Source organism: Giraffa tippelskirchi, chromosome 13 (genome assembly GCF_054371585.1).
Source record: "Giraffa tippelskirchi isolate mGirTip1 chromosome 13, T2T-mGirTip1v1.2.pri, whole genome shotgun sequence".
Classification (NCBI taxonomy): domain Eukaryota; kingdom Metazoa; phylum Chordata; class Mammalia; order Artiodactyla; family Giraffidae; genus Giraffa; species Giraffa tippelskirchi.
In genome coordinates this window covers 76,596,277-76,618,844 of record NC_137287.1, presented here as the reverse complement: position 1 = coordinate 76,618,844, position 22,568 = coordinate 76,596,277, and the positions used below count along the sequence as shown (strand labels likewise).

The 22,568-nt window shown below is 37.4% G+C and overlaps 2 protein-coding genes across 5 annotated transcripts in view; one reads left to right on the top strand and one right to left on the bottom strand.

The window, feature by feature from the left end:
- Positions 1 to 20,957, bottom strand: part of EPC1 (enhancer of polycomb 1) — a 100,554-nt gene extending 79,597 nt beyond the window's left edge. For all 4 annotated transcript variants that reach the window (XM_081553714.1, XM_081553739.1, XM_081553721.1 and 1 more), the window contains exon 1: positions 20,668 to 20,957. Coding sequence is in view for 2 of the 4 variants with exons in the window: in XM_081553721.1 (XP_081409847.1) it covers positions 20,668 to 20,670 (3 nt within the window). In the remaining 2 variants the exon portion in view is untranslated. The remainder of the gene's footprint in view (positions 1 to 20,667) is intronic.
- The window catches only part of NSUN6 (NOP2/Sun RNA methyltransferase 6), a 153,148-nt gene that overhangs the window by 10,202 nt on the left and 120,378 nt on the right, over positions 1 to 22,568 (top strand). Inside the window, exon 2 of the mRNA XM_081553791.1 lies at positions 14,983 to 15,096. The gene's annotated coding sequence lies outside the window, so the exon portion shown is untranslated. The remainder of the gene's footprint in view (positions 1 to 14,982; positions 15,097 to 22,568) is intronic.

The following is a 22,568-nucleotide window of genomic DNA, read 5'->3' as shown; positions in this document are numbered from 1 at the left end:
AAAAAGAGTCCAATGATAAATAACATTTTGCATTCAAAGTAGCAACATAGCATAGTGAGATACAGCATTAACTACTAGAGGGAACATTGGTTTCCACTTTGAAAGATGCAGATGCTAATCTCAGGCCTACTCTTTACCAGCAGCATAAGCCTACAGAAATGATTTCATTATGGGGCCTTAAGCATCTCCTATGCTTGGCATCTCCTGGCTTCCCAGGCGGCATAGTAGTAAAGAATCCGCCTGCCAGTGCAGGAGACGCAAGAGACTTGGGTTCGATCTGTGGGTCAGGAAGATTCCCTGGAGAAGGAAATGGCAACCCACTCCAGTATTCTTGCCTGGAGAATTCATGGACAGAGCCACAAACAGTCAGACATGACTAAGTGATAAGACATGCTTGGTCTCAGTTCAGTTCAGTAGCTCAGTCGTGTCCGACTCTTTGCAACCCCATGAACCGCAGCACGCCAGGCCTCCCTGTCCATCACCAACTCCCTGAGTCCACCCAAACCCATGTCCATTGAGTCGGTGATGCCATCCAACCATCTCATCCTCTGTCATCTCCTTCTCTTCCTGACCTCCATCTTTCCCAGCATCAGGGTCTTTTCCAATGAGTCAGCTCTTCGCATCAGGTGGCCAAAGTATTGGAATTTCAGCTTCAACATCAGTCCTTCCAATGAACACCCAGGACTGATCTCCTTTAGGATTGACCGGTTGGATCTCCTTGCAGTCCAAGGGACTCTCAAGAGTCTTCTCCAACACCACAGTTCAAAAGCATCAATTCTTTGGTGCTCAGCTTTCTTTATAGTCCAACTCTCACATCCACACATGACCACTGGAAAAACTATAGCCTTGACTAGACGGACCTTTGTTGGCAAGGTAATGTCTCTGCTTTTCAATATGCTGTCTAGGTTGGTCATAACTTTCCTTCCAAGGAGTAAGCATCTTTTAATTTCATGGCTGCAATCACCATCTGCTGTGATTTTGGAGCCCCCCAAAATAAAGTCTGTCACTGTTTCCACTGTTTCCCCATCTATTTGCCATGAAGTGATGGGACCAGATGCCATGATCTTAGTTTTCTGAATGTTGAGCTTTAAGCCAACTTTTTCACTCTCCTCTTTCACTTTCATCAAGCGGCTCTTTAGTTCTTCACTTTCTGCCATAAGGGTGGTGTCATCTGCACATCTGAGGTTATTGATATTTCTCCCGGCAATCTTGATTCCAGTTTGTGCTTCCTCCAGCTCAGCATTTCTCATGATGTACTCTGCATATAAGTTAAATAAGCAGGGTGACAATACACAGCCTTGACGTACTCCTTTTCCTATTTGGAACCAGTCTGTTGTTCCATGTCCAGTTCTATGTGTTGCTTCCTGACCTGCATACAGATTTCTCAAGAGTCAGGTCAAGTGGTCTGGTATGCCTATCTCTAAGAATTTTCCATAGTTTATTGTGATCCACACAGTCAAAGGCTTTGGCATAGTCAATAAAGCAGAAATAGATGTTTTTCTGGAAACCTCTTGCTTTTGTGATGAGCCAGCGGATGTTGGCAATTTGATCTCTGGTTCCTCTGACTTTTCTAAAACCAGCTTGAACATCTGGAAGTTCACTGTTCACGTATTACTGAAGCCTGGCTTGGAAAATTTTAAGCATTACTTTACTAGCGTCTGAGATGACTGCAATTGTGCAGTAGTTTGAGCATTCTTTAGCATTGCTTTTCTTTGGGATTGGAATGAAAACTGACCTTTTCCAGTCCTGTGGCCACTGCTGAGTTTTCCAAATTTGCTGACATATTGAGTGCAGCACTTTCACAGCATCATCTTCCAGGATTTGAAATAGCTCAACTGGAATTCTATCACCTCCACTAGCTTTGTTCGTAGTGATGCTTCCTATGGCCCACATGACTTCACATTCCAGGATGTCTAGCTCTAGGTGAGTGATCACACCATGGTGATTATCTGGGTTGTGAAGATCTTTTTTGTACAGTTCTTCTGTGTATTCTTGCCACCTCTTCTTTTTTTTTTTTTTTTTTGGAGTTTGTGATTTTATTTATTTATTTATTTATTTTTTAATAAATTTATTTATTTTAGTTGGGGGTTAATTACTTTACAATATTGTAATAGTTTTTGCCATACATTGACATGAATCAGCCATGGGTCTACATGTGTTCCCCTTCCTGGACCCCCCACCCACCTCCCTCCCCATCCCATCCCTCTGGGCCATCCCATTGCCCCGGCCCTGAGCCCTGAAACATGTATATTATCATATGTGAAACAGAACACCATTCCATGTTCGATGCATGAGACAAGGGCTCAGGGCCGGGGCAATGGGATGCCACCTCTTCTTAATATCTTCTGCTTCTGTTAGGTCCATACCATTTCTGTCTTTTATTGAGCCCATCTTTGCATAAATTTTCCCTTGGTATCTCTAATTTTCTTGAAGAGATCTCTAGTCTTTCCCATTCTATTGTTTTCCTCTATTTCTTTGCATTGATCGCTGAGGAAAGCTTTCTTATCTCTCCTTGCTATTCTTTGGAACTCTGTATTCAAATAGGTATATCTTTCCTTTTCTCCTTTGCTTTTTGCTTCCCCTCTTTTCACAGCTATTTGTAAGGCCTCCTCAGATAGCCATTTTGCTTTTTTGCATTTCTTTTTCTTGGTCTAAAGAATACTTTTTCTCCTCCTTCTTAGGCCAATATGAAGAACATAGTATGGTTAAAAAAAAAAAAAACTTTGATAATTGCAAAGTTTTTTTTTTATTTCCCACACAAGTATATAAGGGAAGACTATATTATTTTATTTCAATTTCACCCCAGTGGTCAGGAAGGGCATACATATATTTGCTCCCAAGTAATACACTGAAACAGAAGATCCCTCAGCTCTTCAAATCATGCAGTTGATCACAGAAGATTTCATTCATAGTCTAAAGCCCTTTAAGCACTTCCTTAAAAAGGAAATATTTAAGGCAACACCAAAATTCACCCATTTTACCTATTTTCAGTAGTCTTTTTCTTTCACCCCTTTAAATTTATCTTGCCATATTTTTTCAGTTATTTAGAGTGTGTCTAGGACAATATAAAATTTTAGGAAATGTATGATTAGTTTGAATTATTTTGAGATAAGCAGGCGCTTTAAGAAAAGTTGTTAAAAGAGTGTAATACAGTGGTTAAAAGTGCTGGCTCCAGAGTCAGACAGGATTTGGGTTTGAATCTCAACTCTGCTCTTTCCTAGCTCTGTGAACCTGAATAAAATTTTTAACTTCTACCTCTAATACTGAGATAATACATACCTCCAAGTATTGTTTTGAATAGATAAATAAGCCACATAACCAAAGTTACTGACTTCTTACCTTGGCCAGGGTGCTTTACATGTATGATCTCCTTTGTTGTTGTTGTTAGTCCGCAATTCATGTTCCACTCTTTTGCAACCCCATGTACTACAGCCCACCAGACCGCTCTGTCCATGGAATTTCCCAGTCAAGATCTCCAGGGGATGTTCCTGACCCAGGGATCAAACCCATATTTCCTGCTTGACAAGCAGATTCTTTACCACTGAGCCACCAGGGAAGCATGATCTCATTGAATCCCTACAAAATCTTACAAGATGGCTCCAATGCCTCTCCTTATGGTGAGATTTCAAAAAGTGTTAGATACTATTTCATCAAAAAGTCTGAGTATTCTTCTTAAAGATTAAGGAACAGTTTCCAAGTAGGGTGACCGAGGTCCTAATTACCTTCATTTTAACATAAACACTACACTGGGTTTATCCTACCTGTTCAGTCCTCGTTTCTGTTGAACAAAAACATACAAAACCCAAATCTTAAAAAGAAAGAAATGCAATCTGAATAAAAAAATGTTCCCTCCTGAATATTTTTTCTCACACACTTCTTCACATCAGGCTTTTAGAGGACACTTTTGTGTGTTTCTCCAGCATCTACCTACCCTTCTTCCATCTTTACAGAATTCTCTTTGCCTTTATTTTCTTGGGTTGTTTCATAATCTGTGCTTCCCCCCCACTTCAAATAACTAAACTTTCATGTTATCCTTGAAAAACAATGGTTCCTCAGCATTATTATTTTTTTTTAACAATATTCTGTATAGTGGTCTTTCTTAACTCTTCATGGGAATAACAAAACAATTATAAGTATAGAGAAAATAGTCTAATTTTATGATAATATTGCTTCTATTATGTGAGTTTTTAAGGTTACTTTTAAAAGCAAAGAAGTTTTTAAGCTATGTTACATTTTTATAATCATCATCAATGAATTACAAAAACAATTCATGTTAAGCTATCTCATCTGTATTACATAGTTACCTATGAGCATTTTAGTTTAGAAGCTGGAGGTTCTAATCCTGGCTTTGCTACCAACTAGCTGTGTGATCTTGATTTTAATCTCCCTGGACCTCAGTGTCTTCAACTTTGAAAAGGACTAAGACTTAATGATCCCTTCCAACACTTCCAACTCTCAAACTTGATGATTATCTCCCCATTTCTATAGTTGGTAGGAAAAAATGAGAATACATGAAATTTTCTAAATGGAAAAAACTGACAAGAAAAGTAGAGATATGCGATTTCCTGACTATATATTTACATAGTTTAGAAGGCACTTAAGAAGACTGAGAGCAAATAAAGTCCTTGAAGATACGCCTTAAGGAGAGTAATTTCAGTGAGCGGGTCAAGATGTTATACTGTGGGATTTCCCTGGTGGTCCAGTGGCTAAGACTCCACATTCCCAATGTGGGATGCCTTGGCTCAATTCCTAGTTGGGGAACTAGATCCCACATGCCATAGAAAAGAATTTGTATGCTGACTAAAGACCCTGTGTGCTGCAACTAAGACCCAGTAAGTTCAAATAAATAAATATTTTTTAAAAAGATGTTATAGTATGTTATACTATATACATTATAATTAGTAATAATTGATTAAGCAAAAAGTTTTTAAAGGATGCTTAGTAGAAGTAGTCTTGCCATTGTTTTTAGTATAGTTGTTAAGTTGTAACCGACTCTTTGCCACCCCATGGACTGTAGCCCGCCAGGCTCCTCTGCCCATGGGATTTCCCAGGAAAGAATACTGGAGTGGGTTGCTATTTTCTTTTCCAGGGGATCTTCCCAACCCAGGAATCAAACCCACATCTTCTACATTGGCAGGCAGGTTCTTTAGCAATGAGCTACCTGGGAAGCCCTAGTCTTGCATTGTATGGTCAAATGTGAGCTGAGAAATCCATGTAGCATACAAATATAAAAACTGAAATATAAAAACCATTAAAACCAAAAAATAAAGATTCATACTTAATATGAAAAAAGATACAAACTTTGAAACAAAAGCTAAAGCAGAAATGGTCAAAATAATTAAGTCTGGTAATCAAAGACTGTGTGGATTACAACAAACTGCAGTAAATTTTGAAAGAGATGGGAATACCAGACCACCTGACCTGCTTCTCAGAAACCTGTATGTAGGTCAAGAAGCAACAGTTAGAATAGGACATGGAACAACAGACTGGTTCCAAATCAGGAAAGGAGTACATCAAGACTGGAAATTATCACCCTGCTTATTTAACTTCTATGCAGAGTACATCATACGAAATGCTGGTCTGGATGAAGCTCAAGCTGGAATCAAGATTGCAGGGAGAAATATCAATAACCTCAAATATGCAGATGACACCATTCTAATGGCAGAAAGTGAAGAGGAACAAAAGAGCCTCTTGACGAAGGTGAAAGAAGAGGGTGAAAAAGCTGACTTAAAATGCAACATTCAAAAAAGTAAGACCATGGTATCCAGTCCCATCACTTCATGGCAAATAGATGGGGGGAAAAATGGAAAAAGTGATAGACTTTATTTTCTTGGGCTCCAAAATCACTGCGGACAGTGACTGCAGCCATGAAATTAAGACACTTGCTCCTTGGAAGAACTATGTTCAGTCTAGACAGGATATTAAAAAGCAGAGACGTCACTTTGCCTACAAAGATCCATATAGTGAAAGCTATGGTTTTTCCAGTAGTCATGTACAGATGTGAGAGTTGGACCATGATGTGAGTTGGACCATAAAAAAGGCTGAGTGCAGAAGAACTAATGCTTTTGAACTCTGGTGCTGGAGAAGAATATTGAGAGTCCCTTGGACAGCAAGGTCAAACCAGTTCAATCCTAAATGAAATCAACCCTGACTATTCATTGGAAAGACTGATGCTGCAGCTGAAGCTCCAATATTTTGGCCACCTGATGTGAAGAGCTGACTCATTGGCAAAGACCCTGATGCTAGGAAAGATTGAGGGTGGGAGGAGAAGGGGACAGCAGTGTATGAGATGGTTGGATGGCATCACCAACTCAATGGACCTGAATTCGAGCAAACTCAAGGAGAAAGTGAAGGACAGGGAAGCCTGGTGTCGTGCAGTCCATGGGGTCGCAAAGAGTTGGACACCACAGAGCAACTGAACAACAAAATAAAAAATCTGCAACTAGTCTAATATTCTCACTGGAAAAGTGCAGACAATTTCTATGTAATAAATTAAGAAAATAACACAGTATTATTATCCAAGCACTGAGAGAAAATACCAAATAGCAACAAGAAGAACAACAATAGTAACAATTTAACAATTTGAAAAGTATGATGAAATTATGAAGAGTACCTTTATATCTTACATCAAAAAACTAGGTTATGTGTGAGGACTTCCCTGGTGGTTCCTTGGCTAAGACTCTATGCTCCCAATGCAGGAGGTCCGGGTTTTCAATCCCTGATCAGGGAACTATATCCCATATGCTGCGGCTAAAGACCCAGTGTAGCCAAATGAATAAATAAATAATTTTTTAAAAGATTAAAAAAAAGGTTATGTGTGGGATGAATTGGGAAATTGGAATTGACATATCACACTACTACGTATAAAACAGATAACTAATGAGAACCTGCTGTGTATCACAGGGACCTCTACTCAGTGCTCTGTGGTGACCTAAATGGGAAGGCAACCCAAAAAAGGGGGATATAGAAAAAAAGGGGGGGGGACAGAAGGAGAAGAGGGCATCAGAGGATGAGATGGCTGGACGGCATCACTGATGCAATGAACATGAACCTGGGCACACTCCGGCAGATGGTGTGCTGCAGTCCGTGGGGTCGCAAAGAGCTGAACACGACTGCATGACTGAACAACATGTGTATGTATAAGTGATTCACTTTGCTGTACAGCAGAAACTAATACAACATTGTAAAGCAACTATAATCAAAGTGAAAAAAACATAGACTTTACATAGTATAATAAGTTTTTCTGACATTGTTTCATTTATTGGGCCCCATCTCTGTGCAAGCATTGTATTATGAACCATGGGAGATACAAAAGAAAAAAATGTTACTGCCCTTAATGAACTTAATTCTTGTAAAAGCAATAGGGTGTATGTCTTGTGTGTGTATTCTGGAATATCCTGTTTTGAAAGGAACATTTAGAATAATTTTACATCATTTTATTTTCAGATTTACAAATGATTTGAATAAAATATACAGGAAATGTGTCATAAATTTACTTCACAAAGTAGTTTATTTTCATCATACTTAAGAACTAATTTTCAGGTTAACTATCTCAAACCAAAAGTTTATTCATCATTTCAGATTTTCCATAATAAAGTTGGAAATCAGTATTTAACAATCATGGAATAGTCAGCCATCAATTTACGTGGCGATTCATTTAAAAACTCTGTAAATAACACATGCTGAAGAGGATGTAGAGAAAAGGGAACCCTCCTACACTGTTGGTGGAAATGTAAGTTGGCATAGCCACTGATTGAGAACAGTATGGAGGTTTCTCAAACACCTAAAAATAGGATTACCATATGATCCTGCAATCCGATTCCTGGGCATATATCCAGACAAAACTCTAATTCAAAAGAACACATGCGACTCTATGTTCATAGCAACACTATTTACAATAGGCAGGATGTGGAAACAACCTAAATGTCCATCAACAGATTAATGGATAAAGAAGATGTGGTGTGTATATATATATATATATATATATATATATATATATAACGGAATATTACTCAGCCATAAAAAAGAATGAAAGGCCATTTGCAATGACATGGATGCAACTAGAGATTCTCATACTAAGTAAGTCAGAAAGACAGATACCATATGCTATCACTTATATGTGGAATCTAAAGTATGACAAATGAACCTATTTTTGAAATAGAAACATACATAGAGAACAGACTTGTGATTGCCAAGGGGGAGGGGATTGGCAGAAGGATGAAATGAGAACTTGGGTTTAGCAGATGTAAACTATTATATAGAGAGTGGATAAGCAACAACATACACTGTATAACAGAGAACTATATGCAATATCCAATGATAAACCATAATGGAAAAGAATATTTGAAAAAGAATGTATGTATATATATCTATATCTATATATATATATGAAAACGGAATCACTTTGCTTTACAATCAAAATTAACACAATATTGTAAATCACCTATATTGTACTTCCATAAAAAATTTTGTTAAGTAATTTATGTGGCTATTAAGGTGACAAGTAAAAGATGTTATGGCTGTACATGGAAAGAAGCATACGCAACAAGGTGAACTGAGGGAGTGAAGAGCAGCACATGAAGGACCTACCCAGGGATCACGATCTCCTAAACGCGTATGATGGACAATGAGAGGATCATGAAGGAACAGAGAATGTTCCTCCCGCAGTGTGTGAAGCAGTGTGATACCATCTTCTTCACACACTTGAGAGAGAGGGGGGTTCTCTGTTGAGTGCAATGGAGCATTTGCAATGGTAAATTCCAGAGCTGAAAAACAATCTACCTGGAAATTCCAATTTTCCATTTTTGGGGGGACCACACCACATGGCATGTGGGATCATAGTTCCCTGCCCAGGGATGGAACCCAAGTCCCTTCCACTGGTAGCACAGAATTTTAACCACTGGCCCACTGGGGAAATCCTTCCAGTTTTCCATTCTTAATATCATCAACCACTGGAATTTTAAGAAAGGTTAGTATGAGGTGAATTATGCCTGGAAAATCTTATGAGATTTAGTGTGGTTATTCTTGAATTTAAGATATAATAGAAAAAATAGTTTTTTAAATAAAATTTTTATAATCATGAAGATCCAATATTTGAAGTTCCACATATTTGGCATGTAAAATAGAATGTACATTAAAATTTCTATTCCTTATTTAACTCAAATTTTATCCTCCAGATTTTCCCCACTGTTTCATTAGTTCTTTTAATGTAGTATAGCTGAACAAGTGTCCTTCCAAAAAAATGCAAAGTCTTAAAGAGTCATAAAGGCGTGTTTCCAATTGAAATGTATACTTAAAAAAATTATATATTTGGCTGTACCAAGTCTTACTTGCAGCATATGGGATCTAGTTCCCTGACCAGGGATTCTTCAAATCCAGGCCTCCTGCATTGGGAGCACGGAATCTTAGCCACTGGACCACCAAGGAAGTCCCGAAATGTATACTTTTACATATTATACAAAATTCTGAATTCTTATGCATTTGAAAGGAAATAATACACTGATTCTTTACCAGCTGAGCTACAAAGGAAGTCCAAATAATATATAGACAACTGTCTATGTTTATGCTATCAAATGAACAGCAATGTCATTCTGCCACTAGCCAGCCTGTTATTTTTCTTCTTTTCTCTTCAAATTTCTATTCATTTGGAGGAAAAGAACACTAAGTTATTATCAATAGAAGTAGCCTTATAAACTCACAGTTGTCAATAGTAAACAAGCAAATAAATCCCTTATGCATTCTTTCAACTCTTCAGTGCCCTTATGCTGCCCCCTGCTGCCCAGTGTCCACACTTAACTGAAAATTGTCCCAAATTTTCAACCTTTTTCACTCTTCCCATCAAAATTTAATCTGGCTAGAATCTATACCACTGGAGTTTTCCTCTACCAGGCTAATGGGTAAACAGATATCTATTAACAAAGAAGTAGTTCGTTCCTATTTATCCCATCACCATTTCCAAGCCACTTATAAGTTTTTGAACTGATGTCTGATGGGTAATGACTGACATCCTGATTCCCAAGCCTGGGATTCCAAGTCCTCCCTGTGCTGGTTCCAAGGTACCATCAGAGGTCTCTTCTCCCACCCCCCAGCCTCTAGCTCCCACACATCACAGCTTACTCTCTACCCACACTGGACTTCTAGCTGGTATTCCCAGTGCCACGGTGTTTTCTCTCCTCTTTGCTTGTGTTCACACTACTTTCTTTACCTGAACGTCTCCTCTCAATTTCTACCTGTTGAAAGCCCACCCACCTTCCAAGCTCTGGTCAAAAGTATTTGCTCCATGAAGTTTCCTCCAATTCCCAAATGCTTCACTTCTGTTCTCCCTTTAATCCTTTCAGGCTCTGTCCAATATGGTTGTTGTTTTAATGTAGTAGAAGTTCAATAAGGATTTATTTAACGAGTGAAGGAGCAGTTAACAGAGGAACTTTAATTCTTGGAGCAACTAACTGACTTATCGACTTCATAAAGGACATGAGGAGGATGATGAGAGCCTCTCTAATACTGCGACAACTTTATACACCTGGGTGAGGTGAATGTTTTAATTCCCATCACAGAATGCAAGGCCAGTTTTGATCTCTGAAATCAGAGGTATCTGTGAAAAAATGAACTTAGTGCTTTTGTCATGTCAGGCATTATTCTAGGTGCTTTAAATGCAAATCTCATAGCAGTCAGGTGGGTAGGTAATATCACTTTGATTCACGGAAGAGGAAATTGGGTGTCTGGACAATTAAGTAATTGGCCGAAGGTTATAGGCATAATAAAGAGCTGATTGAGGAATTCAGATCTGTCAAAGCTGGGTATTTAGGGACTTCTCCAGTGGGGAAGTGGTGATCCAGTGGTTAAGACTGTGCTTCCACTGCAGGGGGCATGGGCTCAATCCCTATTTGGGGAACTAAGATCCTGCATGCCCAGTGAAAACAAAAGAAACGTGTATTTAAAATGTTCTTGTGATGTCTTCAACAGAAATGTGTATGGAGAGGCTTCTAGTGAGCTATCTGGAAGTTAAAAAAAAAAAAAACGTTAAAAGAACGGCCTTAGAAATTGTGACCAGGCCGTCTATGGGGTCGCACAGAGTCGGACACGACTGAAGCGACTTAGCAGCAGCAGCAGCAGACAAAAGCCATGAGAGAGATTCACTGTCAATTAATTATCTGTTAATATCTGCAAGAGCTGATTGTCTTACAAGGCATAACATGAAGGACTGTAGTAGTCTGCCAAGTTCAAAGGTCTCTCAAGGACAGTTATATATATTCTAAAAGATTAAGAAATACAGAATCCAAATACTTGTCAATTGATGTAGCCACTTGTGTGGGGACCAACAATTCTAACTTGACTGAAAAAAGGTAAAGATATGACAATATCTCAGGAAAATAGCCTTTGAGAATACTTTTTTTTTGGATACAGTGAACATAAATAGGCTGATTATGTCACAGTGTCTCAGACAGGGATCTAATTGTGTTGTAATCAAAACTTGTGCTCATCAAGAAACTTCAGTAGACAAAAAAAATAAACTGGAGAAGGCAACACTCCAATTTTTTGGTAGGATATAACTTTTCTTAGTAGATAAGAATCTTTTAACTTCAGAAAGAGAATAAGTACAGAAATGTTTTTAAGTCTAATGTTTTAAGTCCAAATGTTTTCACAACATTTGGAGTAAAAGGTCAGCTTAGTACACTTTTAAATAGAATTCCTACCAAGTTATATGCAGCATTGAAACATTAAAGAGAACTTAAGAATCACCATATTTAAAAGTTAAATGTATGAGGGGCTCCCCTAGTGATCCAACAGTTAAGAATCTGCCTTCCAATGCAGAGGACTTGGGTTTGATCCCTGGTTGGGGAACTAGGATCCCACATGCCAGAGGCAACTAAGCCCATGCGCTGCAACGAAGACACAGTGTAGCCAAAATTTTAAAAATAAATAAATAAACCTAAAAGTTAAATTTATGAGATGGATAAGACCTTCTTAACTTCTTGAAAATGCCTGCTAAAATACCAAAGTAAGCAATCGGATGTAGTAAAGGTAAAAATGTATATAAAAAGTTGGGAGGTGTTTAATTAAATAATGCCATAAAGGAGACCAAGTTTTAGAGGACCATGATATCTAAAATTTGCAAGTTTTGTAAGGTAAATTTAAAAACATAAGGAAGAACTACCTTTGGGTATGTAACTTCAATACATTTCATATTATTTTTAAATAACTTGATTTCAGAATAGTCTTTCAATATATAAGACTTACTCTTGAGGGCATCAGGTAACTTATAATTGAGGAGTGGCAGCTGGACTGCTTTTCTTCCAACTAAAGTTAGTATTCATTAGGCAGTCAGCACATGTGGACAGAACTGGTTTAACTGTCCAATTATTCTTTCAGTCTGAACCTTCCTCCCTTCCTAGATGACTGTAGCTTTTGAAAGGCTGAGATGAGAAGTAGCAACCCTATCTACCGGTATCCCCAGTATCTGGTTTAGAGGCTTTGTTCCATAGGGTCACTCAGCAATCCTCATCTCCAGCAGCATGTTAGAACCCGACAGAGAGTTTTTAGAAAATACTTATGCTCAGATTCTGCCCAGATCAGCTAGAACCTCTGAGGATAGGGCACAAGCATTTAATTGATAAGTTTTTGGGTGATTCTAAGTGTAGACAGAGTTAAGAAGCACTGGTCCACAGTGTGAGCCTACTGTGGTCTGAAGTTCCAATAGAACTTTCTGCAATTATGGACACTGCTATAGGCTGAATGTTTATATCCCCCGGCCTCCATATTCATACACTGAAATCCTAGCCCCAGATGAGATGGTATTTGGAGGTGGGGTTTTTTGGGGGTGATTAGGTCATGAGGGTGGAGCCCTCATGAAAGGGATTAGCACCCTTGTAAAAGAGATCCTAAAGAGCTCCCTTACCCCATCCACTGTGTGAGGACACAGCTACAAATCAGGAAGTGGACCTTCACTAGACACAGAATTTGTTGGTACCTTGATCTTGGTAAAGAATCCACCTACAATGCAGGAGACCTGTGTTTGATCCCTGGGTCAGGAAGATCCCCTGGAGAAGGGACTGGCTACACACTCCAGTATTTTTGCCTGGAGAATTCCAGGGACAGAGGAGACTGGTGGGCTACAGTCCAGGGGGTTGCAAAGAGTCAGACACGACTGAGCAACTAACACTTTTTACTTTCACTTGATCTTATATTTCCTAGCTTCTAGAACTGTGAGAAATAAATTTCTGTTGTGTATAAGCCACCCAGTTTATGGTATTCTGTTACAGCAACCTGAGCAACTAAGAATCGTTCCACAAATTAGTTGTCCAATATGGTAACCAACAGCCAGGTGTAGCTACTGAATGCTTCGTTTTAATTAATTCAAATTTAAATTTACATAGCCACAAATGGCCAGTGACTGCCATCCTGGACAGCACAGTTTTGGCAGATTTAGACCATTTTAAATGGCCTGAGTCTATTATTACCTAGGTGCTGAGTAATGCTTTATGATATGAATGAAAAAGCCCAGACCTGCCTCTTTGAGTACTTCATCCCAGCTTCTTGATGGGGTCTCCAGGGGATGAAAGGATAACTCAATGCTTATTCAGGCTTCTGAGAATGCTGCTGCTGCTGCTGCTGCTGCTACTGCTAAGTCGCTTCAGTTGTGTCTGACTATATGCGCAAGAACACTAGAGTGGGTTGCCATTTCCTTCCCCAATGCATGAAAGTGAAAAGTGAAAGTGAAGTCACTCAGTTGTGTCGGACTCTTCGCGACCCCATGGACTGCAGCCCACCAGGCTCCTCTGTCCATGGGATTTTCCAGGCAAGAGTACTGGAGTGGATTGCCATTGCCTTCTCCGTCTGAGAATGCTAAGGACATTGAATTCACTGATTTTTTTTTAAACTGATTTACGTTGGAGGTTTGTTTCTTGGACTTTATACTTTAGTGAAAAATGAGCAAAAGCCTTCAGAACTAAATTTTTTAAGTCTCAAAGCAGTGAAGCAATTAAACTCTTGGCTCCTTGGCATTTGAGAGTGTTTTTCAGCTGGAGGTTGTGACCTCTGTCTTAGGAGGATGGAGAGTTTCCAGTGGATTGGGGCAGTAGCCTGAGTTTCAGAGCTAAATATAGGTCACTGGCATGATGGCCTCTCTTTCCCAGTCTCATCAAAACCGTGTCCTTTTAATGAACATGGGGCTTTAGTGGGTGGTGGGATAAAATCTTGAGAAAACCCAGCAAAATGATGCAGATACAGAAGTCTTTTTCATATGTAACTTGCTACTGGGCACAACTCAGTTCTATTTTTACTTGCTTTTAAAAATAATTTGTAAATTATGGATTACTATTTTTTTTTAAGTTAAAAATACATGCAAATATGAGTTGCTGGAAAAATAATCTCAAATGTGATGCTCATGCTGAAACATAAGATGATTCCTCCTTCAAGTCATTGCTCTACTCTCAAGGAGGCTGTCCTGACCACCTATTCAATCCTGCACATGTATTTACTCATATATTTGCCAATTATTAAATTACACCCTTTAAAGTTTGGCATATTTCAAAGCCAAAATATTTTCCATGGCAGGTACCCTCTGCTTCTCTAGAGCAAAGTCTCAAAGGGTGATCTTTAGACCAGCAGCATCAGAAGCATCTGGAGGCTTCAACTTCTTGGGCCCCACCCCAGCCTGCTGATCCACGATCTCCAGGTGTGGGCCCAGCCACCTGTATGTTAGGTGCTGCACACTTAAGTTTGAGGTCCACTGATCTAGGCTACATTGAATCCCCCAAAAATGTCCCAGAGGGGTAAACTTCCCTATATCCCAAAGATGGAAAAGGTGGAAACATTTTGTACATAAATGTACCTTGTAAATTGTGAAATAGAAGCCAGTATTCTCTTTTGACCTAGTGTTATGAATCATGAATTTACTCACTTCAACAAAGCTTTCCTGCATCTCTACTCTCTTTTTTTTTCTTTTCCTGATAGAATTGCAAGTTCTTTTTTTTTTTATTTTAGAAATGTAACTTCTAAAAGAATTTCTGAGCTGCTCTTGAAGAGATAAGATATGGTGTGTGTATCTTCAGCAAATCTGACATACAAAAATTCAGAGGCATACAATTGATAAAGTAGGTAAGCACTGCTCATGTTAAGAAAAGAGTATTAGATTTATAAAATTATTCACTAGAGGACTCATTTAAACAGGAATATCATACAGTTTATTTAAAATATGCCAATCTGGGGACTTCCCTGCTGGTCCACTGGCTGCAACTCTGTGCTCCCAATGCAGGAGGCCCAGGTTGACTCCCTGGTCAGGGAGCTAAATCCCATATGCCACAACTAGGACCTGGCACAACCAGATAAATAAATAAATATTTACTATACGCCAATCTACAGAAGATAAATTTAGAAGTATCCAATGTGAATAGAAGTCCAGGTTCTGATTTCAGACTTCCCAGGTTCAAACTCTGGCTTTTTCATTTACTATAACCTGGGCCAAACCTCTCTAAGCTTAGTTTGCTCATTTATAAAATGGGTATAATAATTATTCTATCTCCAAAGTTTGTTTGAGGATTTAAGGAGCTATTTAATACAGGTAGCATTTATCCTAAAGGCTGGAACATAGAAAGCTCTCATTAAATGCTTATTTTTCTAAATTAGCAGCATCCATGACCAGTCTGGTCTCTATGAAAACAGGTTTTATCATTGAAGAATGTTTTTACAAAGCAGTTAAAAGTTTACACAAAGCAAATGGGAGCTAGCCACACTGAGCACTGGAAACTAGGCAGGTATTCACCTTTTTAAGAGCTCCTCCCTAGCTAAACCAATTAGGGTAACTTCAATCTCCCAGAGACAGGGTTTAGGTATGAGCATTTCCTACAAACCTGGTCAAAGAACTGTAAGAAGCAGTTTGCTGTGGGCCTCTGGGAAAGAATTTTTTCCCTTCTAAGAAGATGCTTAAGAGAAACTCTGGAAATTGTAGTATCAGGATATGATGCTTGGAGATGCAGCAGCCATCTTGTGACTATGAGGAAAGACATTGCTGACATTATGGCAATGTAAAAGGATGGAAACTACCAAGGAACTTATATTGTTGAGCTATTGAACCAAACTAGAAATGACTTGACTCTTCATTATTAATTTAGTTGAAATAATGTGTCCTCATTTTTTTTACATAGGATCCTATGTTATTACAAAAGCAAACTATATGATATAATACATTTAGATAGTATTTTAACTGGCTTTATGATAAAATAATTTGCTGACTTCATTCTGGAGGTCATCTTAAACCACACATAGAGAATTCTTAATGAATAGTTCCTTCCCTTCCAATTCATCTGTATATAACAGCAGTCTTACTTTTCTGGCTCCATATCTGATGTGCTTCACTAATTAACCATTAGCTACATGTTTAATTATATTACCTTCATAAATTAAAATACACATGGTTATTATAAAAATGTTTGTCATATAAATACCCTTAGAATTATTTCAGACAATTTCAAAAAAAAGTTTTCATTCTAATGTAATCCTTTAACACTGAAATTGTATTTCCTGCTTCATTTCACAATTGCTATAGACATTGACGTTTATTTCATGAGAATGAGAGCAAAATGTACCAAATGAGGCTTTACCACATTAAAAAAAATGTTTTCATTAAATGGACCTCACAAGGACACACCCAAAATTCCTACTACTAGAATGACCCTCTCCTCTTCTCAAACAAATAAGTTAATGTTTTATTTTTCACTTTGCAGTAGTAATTTGCATTAGCTAACCATCTATTTATACAGCATCTATTAGGGCTATATCTAAAATCTGAGGGCTATTTTCCCTTCAATGTGTCCCAAATAATGGTCCTTCAATAGAAGAACAGAAGGACACTTGTTAAACCCTATATAGATTTATTTTTTTAAAAAAGAGCTTTACCCCAGAAATATTATTTCACCCTTATTCTCAGATGGGGACCTCCCACATCTAAGGTCTTAGATTTAAGAATTTTTAAAATATTGAACCATATTGGCCTATAAACTCCCTGAGGGCAGGAATCCTTGCCTCTTTGTCTTAATACTGTATCCCAGCATTTTAGCATAGTAGCATATAACAGGAGGAAAATATAGAACAAATCCCTAAATAGAAATAAATGTTGAATAAATCAAGTATAAAGGCCACTCCTTTCATCTTTTTCTTAAAGAAATCATTATCTTTGTTTTCCTTTCCTTTAGAGTTTCCATTTGAGAATCTTTTCGGGAAGATAAAAAACAAAGTCATAACACAAACACCCATTTGATCTCTTGTCTTTCCCTGTCTTTTCCTTTGCAAAACATGTAATGATATGTCTGAGAAAAAGAAGAGGTAAGTACACACAAAAAGAGGGTGGAATTAGAAATATATACAATTTCAAGTCTGTCTTCCACTTGGTTTTCAGAGAGCAAAATTTTTAGCTAATTTTCCTTCTTCTAAAAAAGTTTATTCCATGTTATATTAGATTGGTTCTGGCTAATGTTTTCAGCATTTTATGATGTCATCTTTATATCACTGTAAATGTTTCTTCCCTTTGTTACTGCATTTTTCCTAATAGGTTTGCTGACCTGAAAATTTTCCCAATCTTTAGCAATACTAATGAATACAAATGAATAAATTAGGAAATTATGTGGGTTCACTACATTAAATCTTAATAAAAATTTCAGTTTATTTCCATTATTGACCAAACTCATAATTTCAAGTTCATATTTAGGAGGTTTATTGTTTAGAATTTGATTTACAGATCTTCTGTTTCTTTGGCATCATTTATTTCTTCTTTCTGCAAACTGGTTTTTGGCCATTTCACTACTCATTGACCCCTCCCCTCCATCAGAGGGATGAAGCAGGGTGAGAAAAAATGATAACGATATTTTAACAAAGTCAATTTTGCTACTTACTACTGTCTCTGATAAAAAGGTGTGCCAGAAAAAAAATAAGTGTGTAATTGTTGACTGAAATGACATCTCAAGATTAAAAAAAAATTCTTTATTGTTCATGATCTAGCAACTGTTACTATGAAAAACTGAGTTAGTTCCCTACATACTACATTTAATAAATCAGATTTTTCAAGATAAAACATAGTTTATTATAATCATTCTAATCATAATCTCACCAAACTCATAAACTAAATGCCTACAAAATGTTGTCAATAAAAAAATGTCTGAAGAATCAAGAGTGAAAATGAGCACAAGGTGGATTTAAAAATGGAGAATAATATAAAACAATGAATTGCTTTTGCCTCACAGATTTAAACCTCCTTATTTAGTGATGTAAGAGTCATAGATAGAAGAACATCTTTAACATAAATATCTGTGGAAGATTTTAAAAAGTGAAGATGCAACTATAATGGTTACTCATAATCAATGATGTAATAGTCGATGATATAGGAGAACAAAGAACATTGCATAGCTACATATGGACTTCACAGAATCAGTTTGTTTTTAAAAGGGGGGCTTCACTAGATAAATATTTTTAGTTTTCACAAATTGAATGAACAAAGTCACCAGCTGAATAACAGAATATTTTAGCAATAAACATATTGGGAAGTATATTTTATTCAGTAGATTAACTTCAGAGAACTAAACTCCAGCACAATCACAGGGTTAGAGAATATATTTACACCTGCAGTATTTCACTCTATAAGTAATCTATAATGTCAAAACCAATCTTGATGGGAAGATTGAAATTTTATGATGAGATAAAAATGTTACAGTGAACATTTTCAAATTTTTATAGCAGAGTATAAACAAAATATAAGCATAATTTATAATTATTTTTTAAGTTCAAGGAAAGGATCTAACACTGATAAGTAAATATGAGACACAAAAATCATAAATACTATTCCTAGCCATTTTCACACATTCTTTTACTTGAAAATTTTAATGATTAGTGAAATGAGCACTTACATATTTCAAAGTGAAAAAAAGATACTTTATAACTCCAAAAATGTTTACTCTCTAAAGAAATCATCTATTCAATTATATGACAAGGTAGTCTAGGATACTATCTCAGTTGTTTTTGTTTTACTTAGCAAAATAATATGTTTTACGGTACAATTGCTGATTTTTTTCCCATGTTCCTTTTCAATTAAGGACATACTTACTATCTTCATAAATATCTAAAATTTTCACAGAGACCAATAAAAACTATGTCATACCGTAATACACATTTTTGTTCTTAGGAGGCTTTGGGCCTAAAATCCTGTATTCTCTAATCAGATAACTCTCAACAAGAACAAAGATGGAAAAGATTTACCTTGCACTTAGATATATGAATACCAATATTTTTAAAGTTAAAAGCAGTTGTATCCATATTCTTAACAAATTATCTCAATCTAAAATACTTGCTCAAGGATATACATAAATTCAACTGAAGTATCACTTCAAAATAAAACAAACAACAATGTAAGCATTATTATATGTCAAACTCCTAGAAAATCCCCAGGAGAAACTTGGAATAGTTACTTAAGAAATCCCTAGGTTCAAAATGAAATTCAACTTTTACAACATTCAGTGAACTAAAACTCAAAACATTTTGTTAAATTGAAGACATTGGATGGATGATATTGTAATAGAAGACAAATACAAAATGTTACTGAGGAAAGAAAGGGTAAACTGACAGCTTATTATTGAAAAAAATTGTGATCCAGAGATGATCAGATCAGATCAGATAAAACACAACTGCAAACTGCATGCTTGGCCTGCTGCTCCCTGGACGGGTTATGACGACGTGTCTCTTCTCACCCATAGTTCACGGTTCACAGAAAACGTTAAAACAATACAACTGAATAATTTCCTTCGACCAAATCAAACTTTCTTTAAGGAAATAAAGAGAGAAGATAATAGATCAAATGTTGCCCCACCTCTTTTTTTTTTTCCTCCTTTTTTCTTTTAGTGAAACTGACATAAATTGTTGAGGAGAGCTACAGCGCCACCAACACAGATCAATGCAAAACAAAAAAGATCTCCCACCGTGTGCAAATAGAAAAAAAAAAAATTAGAAAAATGCCAAAAATTACAAAATGTCTCCCAAATGTACCTTTTTGGAGAAAAACAAGCTAGATCTGCAAAGATTATCTAATGAGGAGCCTCGGAGAACTACTAACATGGAATACAAGTTTAGATCTGATCAGCAAATAAAAGATCCACTATTTAGTAACAGCCATAACTTAATATAAACCCGGTTATGTCAATCTCCACCTTCATTATAACAAGGGCAGCTTTTCTGTAGTTTGTATCTAAGCAATCCATTAAGAAAACTACAATAGGCCCATTTCACACCAAACCAAACTACATCTATAGTTTGCCTGCTGATCATTTAGTCCTGGACAAATTAGGTAATACATAATTTTTATAAAGAGGATATGCACATATTTGGCATTACCAACATTGTTGGCACAAAACAAGTCCATCTTGAGATAGCTGAGTTCCCTTTAGCTCACAGTAATTAAAGTATAATTTATATTATAAATATTTTGCTTTAATCATGAGGTTAAAAAAAAATTTTTTTTCCTTCTGGTAAAAATTAACCAGATAAGATTAGGTGAAAATGTGCAGAGATCAAAGCTAAAGAAAAACACCAAGATTGGTTTTGTGAGAAGAAACACAATGAAAACCCTTTTTTAGCTGGCGGCTCAATAAAAGATGTAATGGCATAAATGTTGTAAAATGACAAACTTACCATTAGTGGAGGCAAAGAAGAAGCCAGTTCTGGAAAAAGAATTGTAACAATATAGGCTGGATACTTGTGTCCCTAGAAACAACAGCCTCCAGGCAGCGTATGGATCTTCCAACATCTTTAAAATATCTGGTAAAGAAAAAGTCAGACTTTCTTCCATGATCGGTGGCTGCATGGGGTGGCTTCCCCAGGATCTGTGGGCGTTTGGGAAAAAATCGGAGAAATATCCACGAAGATTAAAAGCAGAGGAGACAGCGGCAGCCAGAAGACTCTGGGGTTAACAACTTTGCGATGGCAAGCAGGCGGGCTCTGATTGGCTGGGCGGCCAGCGTCCCTACAGTCTGCACTATCCCCCGCTCCCCCCGCCTCCTGCAGCTCGGAAAAAAATGCAGTGTGAGTGCCATTTTACACTGGGCTTTTAAAAACACAGCCACCCAAACGACAAAGTCTGAAGCTCGCTACCAAGTGACACTGCAAAACAATAGCGCCCACGACTGCCCGCGAGCTCGGGAAAAGGCCCCCTTTGATGTCTCCAGCCACAATCTTTATTTCTTGCAATGTGTGTTTTTTTTTTTTTTTTTTTTTAAGGACGAGCACGCTTTTCTTAAGCAGCTTGTCATTCACCAACGTCGTGGTCTCCTTTGGATACCAGTGTGGCCAGTGAAAAATGATACCCATCAAAACATTGTTTTTAAATTGAACATCCCAAAGGTACCTAGAAAAGCCTTGCACCGAATTCACTCGTCTACAGGTCAGGGAGCTTTCACTCCTTGAAAAAAAAAAATATTAGAATGGGTTAGCACTACTACTTCCTCTTGTGCAGAAAATACAAATAAAATAATGATTTTAGCGGCTACGTTACAAACAATAGGCATCCGTACTTTTTTCTCCTTAAAAAATTGTTTCAGAAACCTTTGCTGACTGATAGAATCCTACCAGCCTGACTTACAAACAAAATGGCTGTGGTACTGAGTTTTTTTGGATCCTCCCACTGTGGCTCCTCCAGGCCTCCAGGAAGTGGTAAAAATCCAAAATAAATACAGTACTAAAAGTACATTGTCCAGGCTGAACTCGGGTGAAGCCTTGGATGGGGGGATGTCTTAAAAATGTGCTGCTTTTTATTAGTTTTTTTAAAAAAATTGTTTTGAAAAGAACATCAATCACTAGAGATTTACTTGACTGTAATTTGAACTTCCTGTTTTACATATTTATAAGGTCTTTCACCTATCTTGGCAGGCTTTCAAATTAAGTGGGCTGGGAAATTTGATGCTCTGTGTCTAGTTGTGAGCTGAGTCAGGTATTTGGTGGTTGCAGCTGGGCTTTTAAATAAAAACGAAGTCGAAAACTTAAAAAAAGGATGAACGTTAAATGAACGCTATAGTATGATTGATTGCAAATGTAAAGCCACAAATGTCAGCAAATATGGAAATATGTCAAATACCGCATACATGTGTTAATTGAACACATTCAGTATAAAATTCTTTGCCAAGGAAATTTCTGGTGAGCCAAGGGTAGTACAGGGTTTAAAGAAATCGAGTGAAGAAAGCAGTGAGCAAGTGCCTGTGTTCTACAAACCCTCCCCAACAGCCGCCCTCCGCCCCACCCCGCCTCTCCCCACGGTCTGGTATTTCTTCGCGTTTGGCGTTTTATAGGTAACATTCTTAGAAGAGAGCTATAGCTAGGGTGAACAGATAATTTATTGTTTAAATCGGGACATTTTTTGAGAGTGAATGTTTTATTTTGTAATCTCATCAGTAGTTACCTGATGAGAGCACATTTCAATGACGTGATTATAATTAGGAAAACATCCTTAAGAAGTCATCTAATGAAGAGAGTAGACTAAAATTCTTGATACATTTTTAAGCAGTTTTCCTTCCAACAGAAAAAAATTGCTAGGGGTCGTT